The following is a 15,220-nucleotide window of genomic DNA, read 5'->3' as shown; positions in this document are numbered from 1 at the left end:
TTACTATAGACCTCCTCTTTCTTCTGGATATAGCAAATATACAATAGGCCAGACAAAGTTTGTCTGCTTGAAAAAAGCTGAGTTTTTTCCCCAGGTACGTGTCTCATTTTCCAAACTACGACATTTTCATGTGCACAGTATTACCAAGACCAAGGTGCCAGGCCATCCACAATGCTATAGTCGAGCAACACACTGGTGTACATTATGCAATTCTAGATGGGAAGGTCCTTATCCAAAGGCAAGGCTAGGACTAATGCCACCTTCAGCATCTTCTCAGTGGCAGTGCAAGACCAGTCACTACCCATCCAAGACTGGCTCTGCAGCAGAAAGCTGTACATACTGTCCCTCTCCTCCTAAATGAAGTCACTAGTTGACATTTTCCTACCTGTTCCTTTTTTTTTTTTTTTTTTTTTTTTTTTTTTGCCAGGCAAGTAGCTGAGGGCCTGAATTCAGCAGTTTTAAATCAGAAGAGAAAACAGAACCTCCACTACCTGAATTTAAGTAAAGCAACAGCTGAAGCCAGCCACTGAGCTTTGAGAGCACTGGTGCAAAACAGACTCACCCTGAGGTAGTGGTGGTTTTAAAAGACACTTTAAAGGACATGGTTTCCTCAAAGACAAGTTCAGACCTTGCAGGAAGTGGTTCAGCATCTCTCTCTTCCCAAGTATGGGAATGGATTCATGGCAACCCCTTAAGCTGGAGCCCCTGCATAATCTTCACTTCCGCTCAGGAGCTGCCCAAACCGCACTGGAACCAACTGCTGGTTTAAGTGCATTTTCTGCTGGAGGCAGCTGCTTTCAGGTAGAGCGGACCACTGGAGAAGACTATTGTGGAAAATGAGTTTGCCATAAAAAACCAAGAAATTTAGTAGTTAAACTGGCATGATCTTATCAAAAAGGACAGGTAATTTGGCAGAACAACAATGAGCTGGGTAGAGGTACTAACCTAATTCTGGGAGGCTGGGGTTCGCCTGCAAGTCGGCCACTATTGCACTACAGCAGGCATGGACATAAGAGATGGTCACCTTGTTCTGCTTAAAAAACAGAGCTACGCTAAAACTTAACATTGTCTCGCAAACAAATGACACAGCCAGTAATAAAATACATGACAGTTTTTCCACCATCTTTTTGTAACTTCAAGCCAGACACTGAGAGACTGCTTTGGACCCCTAAATTCTGAACACGACGTAAACAAATGTCTCATATTTTGTACTCTTATTAAAAAGCCAGTGAAAGTGCAGGTTGTCTGAAAAGCCAAAGGTTAGAAATTTCATTCAGATTGACGTATTATGAACCCAATAAGCACATTATTAAAATCACCTTGCTTCCTATAATTTAGGAAGTCTAGATCCATATATTTGGTGCAGCTATCCAGAAAGTGTTTACCTTCATTTACAGGTAACAGCTGCGGCTTGAAAATCCAACTGCCAGAGCATAGTTAAAATATAGAGGATGTTCAATGCTACTCATTATTATAATGAAGATGCTGATATTTAAGAAACTATTTTCTGAGTTAAAACGTCTTCCCTCATCAAATTTGTAGGCACAGCAGTAGTGTTTCTTCAAAGTAAAACATCGTCACTTTGTACCACTCACTGAGTGTAAAAATGTGAAGATTTTACAGAATACTAAATCCTTTAGAATCACTAAGATGTAGCTAAAAATAAGTTTATGAAATCAGCATTTAAAAAAAATTTACTATGTTTCAACTTGTTGCAGGCATTGCCTACCTATCTTCAATCTTTGAAAGAGGCTATCTCTTGTAGAAAACATTGTAAAGGTTTCAAAAACTTACTGTTCAGCTCAAGTGAGGACCCAGCTTCACATATCTGGCATATGCAGCTGAAAACTTGTACTAAAAGTGTCTCATAAATCAAATTTCTTAAACATTTTGTATTTTATTTCAAGTAAAAAGAAATTTGCCTGTTGAATTCTCATTCCTTTTATTACTTCAGGGTTTTAATCTTCAAATTTTATAGATCTAGATGTATATTTGTCTATGTATACTTTTTTGTTGGCAGCAGGTTGAAATCCAAGACCAATTCCTCTATGTTGCTTCAAGTCCATTGCTTTATCGAATTCCATCTTCAGAGCGTGCTGTAATTTCTCCTCCCCTTCCCTGTTCAGAGCCATGTTCGGTTTGTTTTTAGTTGCTGAGAGATTTTGGATAGGTGTAGAGCCCTTTTTAAAGCCACCCATCAGTCTAAAAAACTTCATTTCTTCCTCAGAACTTTGAAAAGCAGCTGTACTCCACTGGCCAAACTTGGTATCCTGTGAAGCAAAACAAGGTTAACACTAAAATTAAATAATACCAAGACCAAAGAAGACAATTTCTGGCTGTGTGCCATGAGAACAGAACCTGCTACAAAAACCTGACAGAGCTGACAAAGCTGGGAAGCAGTCATTCCAAGGGTAATACCTCTCAAAGGACATGAGAAAAGAATGACATAACCCTGCATGAGTGCATCTTCATTAGCATTTCAGTTCATTTAACCTGGAGACAGGGTTTAATGCACTTCAGAATTTCCTCTGCCTCTGTCTTTAGGAATCTTGGCTTTTCTGCTTTCTGGAGAATATTTACCTAGCTCGAAGAGACAGACATTGCCCAATCATTTCTCTTATTCCAAGACAAGTGTCAGACTCAATCCTCTTTCACTCTGTCACTTCGTACAGCTATCTTTTCATTTTCCTATTGCCTAGTTAGGTAGCTGTTGTTTTCAGCTGTGTTTTGTTATGTCAGTTTTGGAGACAGTATTCAATCTGGCTCATATGCTTTAAGTAATATTTGCATTCTCATCCCACTAATTACCACTAATATTGCAGGGGTGCAAAAACTGAGGGCATACCCTTATCCAACAGGACTAAATGTAATACTCTTCAAGCCTCCCCTCCCTTGCAGTTTGCTGTATTCTTTGTATTTGCTGTATTTGCCTTTCACTGCATTCTTTGAACTAGTTCACTCCTCCTTCTGAGAATATAGGCAATGTCCAAGTAAAATCAGAATTCAGCTGTTTGTGGATAACCCAAGATAAATCATATGGTTTACAAAGTTTATGAGCTTTTGGCTTACCTGAGAACAGGCTTCATTATCTAAGGGTCTTACTTGACTCCTGAGCTATGGCTAGGAGCTGTGCAGTCATTTATAACTATTTTTGGCAGGACTGCTACTCGCAATTTTTTTGTTAAAATTGGGAGTGATATTAAATGGAAGAATGTTTGATCATTAATTAAATAGACTGAGCTGGCTACATCAAAGGAAAAAATGTGAATTTAGTGGTATGCTTATGTAAGCCTGAAATCCTTCCAACTGAACAGTTGTAGCTTGCATGAAACAGTCATTCTCCACTAGACAGCCAACATGACACACAGCATGCTACACAGTATTGCAGGCAAGCTCTAGCAGGTTTAAGTTAACAAAATGCAAGGCTGGAGTATCATTCACTACCACAGTCCAGAATACCTGCTATTAAAAGAAAGCTATCCATAATACTTTAGTATTTTTACCTTGCTCAAAGACAAGTTGCTGTATAAGTCCAGGTCGGTGACACAGACACATACACAGAAATATATGTCCTCCCTTTGGAATGGGAGACATCTGCACAGGTGCAAAAATAATTATGGCTTGTCAAACCCTGTAATTTTTTTTAAGTGAACTGCTGGCAGGCACTACACATAGCTTTTGCTGCAGCATTTCCAGCTCACTCTTTGTGAAGCTGATGAATTAGTTTTCATAGCTTCTATTCTTCTGCATACTACTAAGCAGAGACAGATCAGCACCAAAGAACTGAGATCCCCTGCCAAGGATGTCATTTTTCTCAATGACTTCAGAGACTATTAGATAGTTGCAGTTCCAGAGCTATTGTGGTCTGCCTCCCACTATGTAAAAAAACTACAGGAGTTGTTTCTGGCATTTGTTTGAGGTATATTCCAACCTTCTAGGCATACTGGCAGTCTTGTGAAACAACTAAGAATCCTGAATTACTTAAAAAAGCTTTCTCTCCTCCTGAATCTTATTACCCCTGCTAAACACTACTGCAACAGTTTCCACTACCTTACTGTAAACCTGTCAGGAGGCAGGCTGAGTAGGATGCAGAAGCAAAGAATAAAGAATCATCTTTCAAAGAGGTGGAGGAAAGATGTAGAAGTTAGGAGAGGACTGACTGTAAATATCACATATATGTGTTATTAGTTGTCATCCCTTTTACCTTTCCATGTGCACCCGTTTCTGAATGTCTGCAAAGTCTTCTAGATAACAACTCAGATACAATTCAGTGACTGCCATATCCATAGCCTAGAATTATTTATATTTCACAGTAAGCAGGAAATGCTTCTGGAGCAATTTGTCATGGCTCATTCTCCAGAGGAACCAGAGAAAATGTTGCTTTTGAGGACTGATAATAGGAATTAGAGCACTACAATGCCAACTGCTATTGGAGTTCACTGGTCATTCCCAGACTCTCTTGGGATTGTACTAACTTGTTCTATAGCATGACCTTAAATTTACAGTCAGAAGGCAGACTGTTGTGCCAAGCCATGTACCTGAGCCACATACAAAAAAGAGTGCAGTGCTTTTTTCAGGACCTTTCTCTGGAACACAGTATTTCCATCAGACCAAGGTCTAAGTTTATACATACCCGTTCCACTTTGGGACTGAAAACCTTAGTTTTGCCAGATTCTCTATCGATTTCTTCTTGCAGAGCCTGCCGCCTCACCTAGCATGCAGAAAAAACAGCACAAGACACTATCTTCTGTGTGTTAAATGACAATTTAATTCACAAAGAAAAGATAAGGGAAGAATAAAATAATTGGTTACCTTCAGAATTTTGTAACGATAATTAAAAAGTTGCATCTGATCCTTTTACACACTCGACATGAGAACTGTGATTTTTCTAGTGGTAGTTTAAATGAACATTTTGCTGTATCAGATATGTTTAATCTTCTAACTGCAGGTAACAGCTACACTGAAACTGCCAACATTGATGAGAGGCAAAGAAACCTGTATTTAACCTAATAAGCTACTTAGAAGCTTCTGATATTGACTGGAGCTGTACATTTTGGACTTAACCCATGGAAGGTAAAGCACATTTTAAGCAGAGCTCTATTTAGGGAAATCTTGGCATAGACGAGCAACAAAGCAGGTTTTTTGTTACAAATTCTATGCATACATTAAATACTGACTTGCTTTAAACCTTACACAATTAAGACAAAGCATACCTTGTCTATGTTAACTTCGTCACAGTTTCCTTTTTTTTCCTGCACAATAGTTACATCATCCATATGTTTCTGTAAAACAGGAAAAAGCTTGTATGAATATTTTTATCCATTCTGTAATTAGAATTTACACAGCTCTGACCATGTAAGTAGTAAAAACACTAAGCAATACAATAGTACTGTTCTGGGGCAAGAAGAAATAGTCAGATCTAAGCTGGAAATGCCAGTTGAAACCTGTGTTTTTCTATGGAGAGACTTTCTCCCCAAGGGAGAAATCCTTTTTTTAACAAAGAGGATAAGGGATTTTTTTTAATTCACACATTAAAGTGGACCTGCCAACATCACTGGCACATATAGTAACGTTTGCAGGCAGGGTTGTTTCAAATTAAACCGTTATACAAGTTTAAATTTATACTTGAAATAAAGGACAGAAAAAGTTTAAAATAAAAATAATTTTAAAAATGGTGGTAAGATAACGGCCCCTATGAAGGCACAGGACAAGCTTGAGGCACGTTGATCCCACTAGCCACTTAAAAAAAACCCCCAGAAAGTTGCATTGTGCTCTGTCTTGTACAAATGCAGAGTAGATGAGTAAATGATGGTCCCCAAGGAGCTTCTGGTCTGGAAAAGAACACAGGGAGAGGCACGACACATACATAAAGTGTCTCCTACAATGGTAGCAAACAGCACATTAGTTCCACATTTGAGAGGGCAGAACGGGGAGCTGATGTGAAGAGACAGAGCAGCTAGGGCAGGAATGGATGGGCAGAATGGCAGGAGGTAAATCAGTGGTAGAGTCCACAAGCAGCCAGATACTGATAACTCTTCCACAAAATGCAGCCCTTCAGCAGCTTTTGCTCCCATTGACTGGCGCTTCTAGATCATTGCCCTCAGCCTTTCTTTTCCGAAGTTGTAATAAGATTTTTGGGTATCCAGTGTAACAGGATAAGTAATAAGTCCAGGATAGTGGTAAATTAGAGCCATAAGCTTTAGACCAGCCTGGTAAAGGTGGCCAAAGGCAAGATCTATTGATACAGCTAACATAATAATCCAAGCATGAAATAGCCAGGGAACAGCAAGACAAGGAAAAGATTTGTAATACACTTCTGTCAGCAGAAGCTGCTGTTACTTTTTTGAGGGTTTACAGTTTTATTTAAAGCCATGAATGATTTACCTAGTTTTCCAAAGATACCTTTTATACATTGATTTCACACACACACACAAGTACATGCACCACTAAAAATGCGAGAACACTGCAATAAGGAGATGAAAAGAAAAAAACAACCCCCCCCCCAATTTACTTCTAGATGGCCTGGTACTGTCTTTTCAGATTTATTAAAACAAGCAGGAAAACTGTTGTGACAGGATTCTGCAAACAGCTGCAACATATTGGTTTTTTAGCTGGAAGGTTAAGTGGCAGACAGGGAAGCAGGATGGGTGCACCCCCATCCCTGCTAATCCACAGCATGTCGCTGACCTGCTGAAGGCTACTGCATGGCAAAAATTACTCCCTGTGGAGGTGTGCCAGTCTTCCCTCAACTTCATGGAAGGGGTGCACATTCACACATGGTAGGATTATGCTATCTGCAGGCAAACAACTTCAAAGAAGTACACTGAGTACTTGCTTCTCCTCACTCTGCCCAAGTTGACTGTAATGGCATCCAATGGGAAAAATATCAGTCATTGATATTAAGTGGGTATCACTCCATATTGTCTTTAAAAACTTACTCTTTTGCTTGCTGCACAAGCCAAACAGAGGATTTTTCAAGGCATGCAGCAGTGTGCGTGACACTGTAGACTAGACAATGTTTCAGGACTATGACACAGTTAAATGCAAGACCAACGTTATCAGCCATTTATTACAGCAGTGTCTTTTGGCCTGGCAGGAACTAGATTCCTCTAGAACTGATATACCCAAACTTCTCAATCTTCAGGAGAATTTCTTTAAAGTACTTTTTATTATTAAAGGACAGAGCTGAATATGGGAAAGAGAAACAAAACATGCATCACCCTACACCCTTCTCCTCAATTGTTTGTAAGGCATTTGCTGTGTTTTCCATTGTAATTGGTCATGCAAGTTTACTTGTCATTGTTAGGCTTATCTTGCCTCCACAGAATGCGAGGAGCTGCAAGAATCCAAATAATGTCTAACAGTCTCAAAAAGGCAATGTCAATTTAATTAGAAAATATATCCCAGCAATAAAACCACCTTGTCCTTTGAAAGGTCAAAAGGAGAAACCTAAGTAAAAAGTCCCAAACATCTGCTCACCTCATGACTGATAAGCATACACACTCCCAACACAAACCTTTGTGGAAAAAGCCTGTATCTGGGTCTCCATGAAGGCTGAAGAACCTGCTTATATAAATCTATATTTAATTATTAGCACTAGACACCAGAAAGCTGCCATGTTTCCACAGAACACGAAGAAACTGCATATATGAGCGCATAACAAAACAAAGCACACCATGAAGTGTGGTTGAGAGGCAGCTAGCACTGTGGCTTGCTCTGTCCCTAGTTTACAAAAATCTTCAATGATGCTTTATTAACTAGTGCTTGACTTTTAAACAAGCCAAGCATTCAAAGTTCTTGATAAAAAGCAACTGGAGTGCAGTTTCCCATTACCTATGAAAATAAAAACAAGCTCCTAATAACTTGCAATGAGCTGTTTTCAAAGTTGTTTAAGCAGCTAAAAATATAGATAGATACCTACTGAATTTCTGAGCATCTCATAGCTTAATTCCCAATGATAACAAGAGAGGTTAGGCATGTAGAAACTAACTTTAGGCACCTAAATAGCTTTACAATATGACCCTACTCAGATTAAAAAAAAAAAGTTAAATAAACCCATATCTTAATAGTCTAATTTTTGAAAAAAAAAAAATCAAAGAAGAAACCTCTGTATTTCAAATCTTTCATCAGTTCCTCTCCATGTTTGTTTCACCTCAGAAATGGCAGTACTGCAAGACTTTGGGATGGGCTTTCCATTAACAGTCAGTCTGGATACAATTCCAGTTACCTTCAGTTATAATTTACACAGCTCTTATAGCTATTTATTTTCTTGCATAGATTTATTTTTTTAACTAAGAATTTGTGTTTAGGTTGTTCTCTAGTATTTTTTCTATCAGAATTTATATATCAATGCTCTAGGCCTAGTCTACGCTTAGGATTCTTAAGATTTTCTCTAAAGTTTTGTCCAAGTTAGACAACAGGTTTTGGCTAAATTTCCCCCTTGTTTCTAACACTATGTAATTCCAGCGTTAACAGCAGGAAAAGCTTGAGGAAAAGTCTAACGCACAGTTAGATGCATTCATGCTGCCAGTGTTACCAACCTGCTCAGGTTAAATGACATGGTGTTAAAATCCTATTTTATAAGACTGTTGCCACTTTGCTAGGAGCAACTGGAGGAGGGATAGAAGAACATTAATGACTGTACATACTAGTTTTCTTTTTGTGCTAATACTTGCTGTTAGTTGTAATATTTACATTTTCACAATTGAAACACTGGATGACTACAGCAGTAGGCATTAAAAAGTACTTTCCCATGTTTCACAGCTATTATGTGCTGAAATCAATAGATCAGCTGATCCTGCTTCTCCAAACCCAGAGGAGGCCCCTACTGACCTAAATGTAACCTAAGGGTCTGAACAGGCAGAACAGCCTGCAAAATAGGAAACTGTCTACCTAAAAAGCTTTCAATTCCTTAGCAGGAGGGTGCAAAGATACCCTCTTCTTTACAACTTACCAGTGCCTCATTTCCCATGTCTTCTGTTTTGATCTTTTTCTTTTTTGTATTTGCTTTTGAACCTGGTTCTTCAGTGAAGTCCTGTGGTACTTCTTTTTTTCTTTTTTTTCTTTTTCTGTCACACAGCATATGATTACTATTGCATAACACCCCATCTATAGCGTCCCCTCTGACACATTCAGCTTGCTTCATTTCGCTCTCTTTGTTCTTTTTATTGCTTTCTAGTAGCGTTATTTTTTGGCTTTTAGATGCACTGTCACTGTTTAAAGAAACTTTTGAGTATGTTGTTTCTTCCTCCTGTTTCTGAATCTTCTTTTTCTTTTTCTTCTTGGTAACTTCATTATTATCCTTGATATTCTTCCTGCTTTTTTTTCCAGAAAGCTCTGCTTCCTCAGACTCAAATTTTTGCTGTGCTGAGAGATGCTTATCAGGAACTCTGTGACTGTAGTCTTGATTATCTTCACATGTTAAGGAAGAAATATCTTTGCTTCTCTTCTTCTTCCTCTTGGTCTCTCTGATACTTCTGGAGTTCTCAGTACTGTCCTCTTCCTCTCTATCTGTCAATGTAATTTCCTGGGAATTCTTTCTTTGCCTTTTTCTTAAGTCACTTAATGCAATGGGGCTATCAGGAACTCCATAGGTGTCCTGATTATCTGCTAGTGGGAAAAAGGAGTTGGACTTCTCTTTCTTTTTCTTCCTCTTCTTTCTTCTCACATAACTCTCCCCATCATTCTGGGTAATATCTGTTCCACAGTTTTTGCCCGTAAAAGCTTTTTCTTGTGAAATGTATTTGTGTGGTTTTTTATGAACTTTTTCAGACTGTTTATGTTCACTATCCTGGATGTCCTCTAATGAAAAAGAAAAAATACCTTTCTTCTTTTTTTTCTTAGTTACTTCACCATCCAATTCTGAATTCAAAGTGGTAATCTTTCGGCTTTTTTTAAAAGCAAATTCATTTTCCTCAGTACCATCTGTATGATGATTTGAAAGCTCCACATCACTACTCTGATTATTCTCCAATGATAAGGAGGAATGACATTGGAATTTTTTTTTCTTCTTTTTGGGAACTTTAATTTGTTCCTCTGATTCTTCTTGAGGTTCTGAATCCAGATGGCCTTCTACATTCACAAAGCCGTCTGAATGTGCTTCTTTCAGTAATTCAGAGCCAACTTTCTTTTTCTTGTTTTTCTTCTTCTTCAGTTCTAAATGGTCTAAACATTCATCATCTTTTAAATTTTCCTTTTTCCTTACCTTTGTTTTTGACTCAAGCTGGTCATCATCCTCAGTTTTAATGACAGTTTGAACATCTTTCTCAATTTTAATGATAGTCTGGCTCCTACTACTTTTCACCTTTTTCTTTTTCTGTATAGGTTCCTCATGAACTTCTTTTCTCTTTATTATCATTCTAAAAAATGAAATTAAGATGTTAGTGCACTGCTTCAACAATATGATGCAAGTCCTAGTCTATTTGGTTTTCCTTTATTCTGAAACCGTTCCGTATCTCTCATTGTCCCCAGCAGTCTTTTTCCAATTTCAAAATCTGCTTTCTGTGATGGCGGGGACCAGAACTGCATGCAACACTGAAAATAGTGTACTGGCGTGGTCAAGGGGAGATTTTTTTGTCTTGTTCTTTAGTGCTGTCCTAATTAGTTTGTAACTTTCCATGTGTCTTTTTGACAGCTGCCGGTCAGGATGTTTACACAGAAAAATCCACCCTCCAAAAATCTTTCGTAAATGATAAGACATATACATATACGTATAAATCGGTAAGTACAGTTAAGGTGATCTTCCGCATACGTATGACTTTTCACTTATTTAACACGGAACTTCACGTTACTGCCCACTTAGCATGACAAGATCCTTTCAAGACACCTTAGTCATTCCCTTGAATTTGCTTCTGTTTGCAATTTCTCATCCTTGCTCTCTCCTCCCTTTCTCGGGACATTTATGCCTGTGAGCAGGCTGCAGCAGAGAAGCCTTTGGGGCCCACCTGGTGACACTCCCTCCCCTTGCCGAGAAACCTATTTCTTCCTACTCGGTTTCCTGCCTTCCACCAATAGCTCACCCACAGGATTTCTTTAAGTGCCTCTCGCCAGGCACCCCGTCAAACTCCTTCAAACGACAAAGCTCGGCATACCGCAGCACACCTCCACCCGTGCTCTGCACGCTCGCCGGGGCTCTCGGAGAGCGCCCCCTCCTCCCGCCGCTCCGTGCTCCGCGGGAGCCGGGCTCACGGGCCCGGGCCCGAGCCCGCCCGCCGGCCGAACCCCACCTCAGGGCAACCACCCAGCTCCCCGCGGCGAGGAGAGGAAGAGGAGGCGAGGCGGGGGGGGGGGGGGTCACCCCGCGTCCCGCTCCGCTTCAGCCCCCGTTAGAGCGGGGAAAGGAGCGGGGCGCGGCGGCAACGCCTCGTTCCCGCCCCGCACGGACGCCGCCTCGGCGCCGCCGCCGCCGCCCCCTCCCGCCCGGGCGCTCCGGGAGCCTCCTCCGCCGGGCAGGCCGCGGCCTGGGGCCGCCCCTCTCCTCAGGCCGCCCCGCCGGCGCCTACCTGCCGCGGCACACGTGCAGCGCCCGCCGCTCCGCGCCGACCCGGAAGGGGAACGCGGCCGCGCCCGCCCCGCCACGGGGACTGGCGGAGGGGTTGCCGCGGCAACGCGGAGCGGCATGGCGGCGGGCGGGCGGCCGCCGGGCCTCTGGGAGAGGGTGTGCGCAGGTGGGAGCGCCTCCCCCGCCGCTGCCCGGGGGAAGGGGGAGGGCCCGAGCGGGCCGCGGGCCCCGCGGGGGAGGCCCCGGCCCTGACCCGGCTCTGCACCCCCGCGGGGAGAGGCCCCCGGGGAGGGCCGCCGCCGCTGGCGTCCTTCGCCTCGGTCGCTCGGGGCTCTTCAGGGCCGCTCCTCGCTGCTGCCTGGGCCGAGGCCGGCCGCCTCCTGCCCCGCCGCCGTTGGCGCGCCCGTTCCCGTGTCAGCGCTGTGGAGCCGGGGAGCTGAGGCGGCCCTGCGGGAGCGCGTTGGCCGTACCTGCCTCCAGAAGGGTGCTAAAAAACCGCCCTGGTCACCGCTGAGAGCAAGTTCAAAAGCGCTTCCGCTCATGAGCGTTACCTTACTTCTTATTGTCATCATCTCCTGACAGAAACGTGCCTTTGTCTGTGTTCCTGGTGCCGGTAGGGCTGCAAGTACCCGGCTTATTGCAGTAGTGTTACGGCCTCTGGTTTACCACCCAGTCATCCGCGCCCTATGTGGGTGCAGCTTTGGGATTATCCCGGTAATGGGGTTAGATTATTGCCTTGGGAAAGCAGAGAGGTCACAATGTTATCGCTAGTATGCAAGTTCAATGAATACAAAACTTCTCTTATCAGAGTCCGATTTTAATAGCAAAAGTCTTGGTGTTTTCCTAAAATCTGAGAGCACCGAGATTTGATCGAGAAGCTGAAAGACCAGCACCATAGGTTTGCAGTGCTCAAATGGGGTTTTCCTCGCTTAGTACTTTATAATCCCTTAAAGTAGGTATTTTGTGTTTAAATGGCCATTATTAATGTAGGAATAAAGTCGCTTATTCTAATGTGATTCAGCTGAGGCATCAGTACTACACGTGGAAGTAGCAATGCCAGTAAATCTCCTGATTATAGTGGTAGAATGGTAAACCTGCTGGGTTTGCCTGTAAGAATTTTCTGTATTGTGTAATCTGTAAGGTTTTTTCATATCACGTCTGTTGTCCTCCCCTTTATTTTTCTTAGCGATCGTGATTCACTCAGTAACCTATGTGGATCATGTACTGCTTTTTTTTTCTTGAAAGTGGAGACAGTAATACTTAGCAATGTTCTGGGGATTTAATTGCTTATAGAGGAAGTCAGGTTGAAAAGCACTATTACATACTACTAAAACCAATGGTTAATTCTGTGCAAGCATCTGCATTTTGCTTACATTAGAGTATTTTACATTATTATTTTGGTTAAAAATTTATCAGAGAACCTTGAGCTTGACTTAAAGCCAAGACGAGAGGCACTAAGGTTCTCATTCTTTTTAAAATATTAGATTTCATGTTAAACAAATATTTATTATATACTAATTTTTGTTGTTTCAAACCAGAATAAGTACCTTTAGAAAGTAACATTTGTTTACGAGAAAAAGAAATACATTTTTAAAGTCTTCTGGATGAATGTTGTATTTCTTTTTACTTTTAGAGTATGAAGCAGAACAGCCTCAATTTCCAGATGTTCCTGAATCAAAACGTGGATCTGTGAGTATAGTTGAAGTAAAAAATCTGCATAGGGCTGGTTTTAAAAGATTTTAAATAGCTGAATGGGAAAATTAGGTACCCGCAGAGTAGCCTCATTCATAAAACGAAAACAAAACTACATTTTGCAAACAACTTTTGTGAATCAACAAATGTAATATTCTAAATCATTGCTTTTATTTAAAGCAACTTGGGTAGCGCTATCCTAAAATTAGATTACCAGCTGTGTTTGGTTTGTACATCTCGCTGTCTTTTTTCTGTGACTGCTTCGTAGGCAGGACTCTGAAGTGTGCAAGGCTCTCCTTTGGGTGGTGTTGCAAGCAGACTGAGCGCTGAAATACGCAGGAGAGGGGAGCAAGCGCAGCAAAGGAGTTATGCCCCAATTTCACATATGTGATAGGTCACTTCGATGTGGCCATTGAAATTACTGGAATTAAACGTGATCAAAATTGTTTGAAATCTAATTTTGACCCAATAAATTCAGTCTACAAAGACTTGTTTGGCAGACATAAAAACTTAAGAAAGACAAACCACTTTAAATCTCTGTCCCAGCAGTACTAGGAGCGGCAAAATTAATTCTTTTGGGCATCACATAGAGCTAACTTTCATCTAAATTAGGCATTTTTGTAGACATTTTCTCTTATTAGTCTGTTTTAGGTTACTTTGTTATTTTAAAACTAGTTCAAGACGTTATAGTTTAAATTGTCTGACAGTTGGTCTGTTTAGACCTGTCCTGTTTCCCCGAATGAAACTGGCTTCATTACAGGCTGTTACTAAATTCGAGTAGTGAACTCTGCTTGGGGCATTAGTCTGGGCATAATATACTGATATATTTGAGCATCAAAATAAAATAATATACCGTTTTATGTTGTTCCACTTTTTTTTTTAATTTCCAAAATGATAATTTTTTGAATCTTGCATACGTTAAAAAGGAGTCTATCTGCGGTCATTGACAGGCAGTGTATTATAAGTACAGTGCCCTGATCCCACCACTTGCTTTTCAGTAGCTCATAAATCCAACTGAATTTTAAAGTGAAACTGTTTAGATGACATAGTTTTCATAACATGTTTTCCTAGCAAACTGTAATGGTGGTGCATTCTTGGGGATAAAACGGTGTTATCTGCCTTTCTATAACAGGTGTTGCTCAGTGTCTGTTAGGAGTATTCTTCTGGCTCACTGTAATGGTTTCTGCACTCCTAAAAACCATACGTAAAATTGTGGACTATCTTTTTTCATGGTATCCATAATTGTTTCTGTGTGGGGAAACTTAAGATTTGGATTTACATCTGCTCTGAATTTCTGTTTCTGCTTTCTTTAGAAGGAAAGTTTCTTTTCTTTAAAAGGGGAGAGTCAGGACTTCTGAACAATACAGAAACAAATATATAAGCTTCTGAGTGGAAAAACACTTATTCAGAAAATGTTGCCAATTTTAATTTTCAAAGAATTCTGTTTCTTACAATGGCTAAAATATTTTTTAAATTGTGATACCTCACCATATTCTCTTAAAAGCAGTCATATACTTTCTGTTAGGTTTGGACATTTTTATTGTGCTGGAAACTGCAGAATTTTTTAAAGTGTAATTCTTTCTTTTAAAGTACTCAGAAAATACTGAAATAATTTAATATTTGAATTAGAAATTATAATTCCATATTTTTTTTAACTGACCTTATAATTTTTCCTGTTGAATTGCCTTCTATATTTTTTTACAGTCTGATTGGGGTATTTATATAGGTTACATTTCTCTTGAACAGGTGTCTTTGGAAGCAGGAATATTGCAGCCATTACATATGGAACAATTTTATTCAGACCCTGCAGCTGACACTGTTATCCAACAGTCACTTCCCATACCTGAGGCAGCCCCCGTTTCAGAACCACCTGATCCAAAAACATGTAAGTAAGAGTATATTATCTAGAACCTGCTGTGATTATTTTTCTTGGTTTTGTCAAGGGTTTGTCATTTGTTGAATTTAAAGTGTAAAGAGCTACAACACCTTTTCTTAAGTGGAATTTGCATGATCAGTCCCCTGGTCTGT

At 40.6% G+C, this 15,220-nt stretch overlaps 2 protein-coding genes across 5 annotated transcripts in view; one reads left to right on the top strand and one right to left on the bottom strand.

Moving 5' to 3' along the window:
* Positions 1 to 423: 423 nt before the first annotated feature.
* KNOP1 (lysine rich nucleolar protein 1) lies at positions 424 to 11,605 on the bottom strand. 2 transcript variants are annotated; one of them, XM_030001440.2, is made up of 5 exons: positions 11,502 to 11,605; positions 8,954 to 10,358; positions 5,214 to 5,282; positions 4,634 to 4,711; positions 424 to 2,270 (listed from the first exon to the last, which is right to left on the bottom strand). In XM_030001440.2, exons 2-5 carry the CDS (start codon positions 10,355 to 10,357, stop codon positions 1,959 to 1,961), a joined length of 1,863 nt encoding a protein of 620 aa, XP_029857300.1. In that variant the 5' UTR covers position 10,358; positions 11,502 to 11,605; the 3' UTR covers positions 424 to 1,958. The 2 variants fall into 2 exon arrangements, with proteins under 2 accessions (XP_029857300.1, XP_029857301.1); XM_030001441.2 differs by lacking the exon at positions 4,634 to 4,711.
* Position 11,606: 1 nt separating this feature from the next.
* IQCK (IQ motif containing K) overlaps positions 11,607 to 15,220 on the top strand; it is a 55,685-nt gene continuing 52,071 nt past the window's right edge. For all 3 annotated transcript variants that reach the window (XM_030001451.2, XM_030001450.2, XM_030001449.2), the window contains exons 1-3: positions 11,607 to 11,666; positions 13,134 to 13,189; positions 14,939 to 15,077. In XM_030001451.2, the coding sequence (XP_029857311.1) occupies positions 11,618 to 11,666; positions 13,134 to 13,189; positions 14,939 to 15,077 (244 nt within the window). In that variant the 5' untranslated portion in view covers positions 11,607 to 11,617. The remainder of the gene's footprint in view (positions 11,667 to 13,133; positions 13,190 to 14,938; positions 15,078 to 15,220) is intronic.

The sequence above is a fragment of the Aquila chrysaetos genome, chromosome 25, assembly GCF_900496995.4.
Source record: "Aquila chrysaetos chrysaetos chromosome 25, bAquChr1.4, whole genome shotgun sequence".
NCBI lineage: Eukaryota > Metazoa > Chordata > Aves > Accipitriformes > Accipitridae > Aquila > Aquila chrysaetos.
The sequence above is the reverse complement of the archived record's forward strand: the minus strand, read 5'-3'. Positions and strand labels throughout refer to the sequence as shown.

Bases quoted from the DNA above. Each gene is read 5' to 3' on its own strand.
- KNOP1 (XM_030001440.2), bottom strand. From the start codon at position 10,357: ATGATAATAAAGAGAAAAGAAGTTCATGAGGAACCTATACAGAAAAAG. The intron at 5,283-8,953 runs GTAAGTTGTAAA...CCTGTTTTACAG, and splicing joins ACATGGGAAATGAGGCACTG to AAACATATGGATGATGTAAC. The intron at 2,271-4,633 runs GTATGTATAAAC...TTTGCTTCACAG, and splicing joins TCAGTCCCAAAGTGGAACGG to GATACCAAGTTTGGCCAGTG.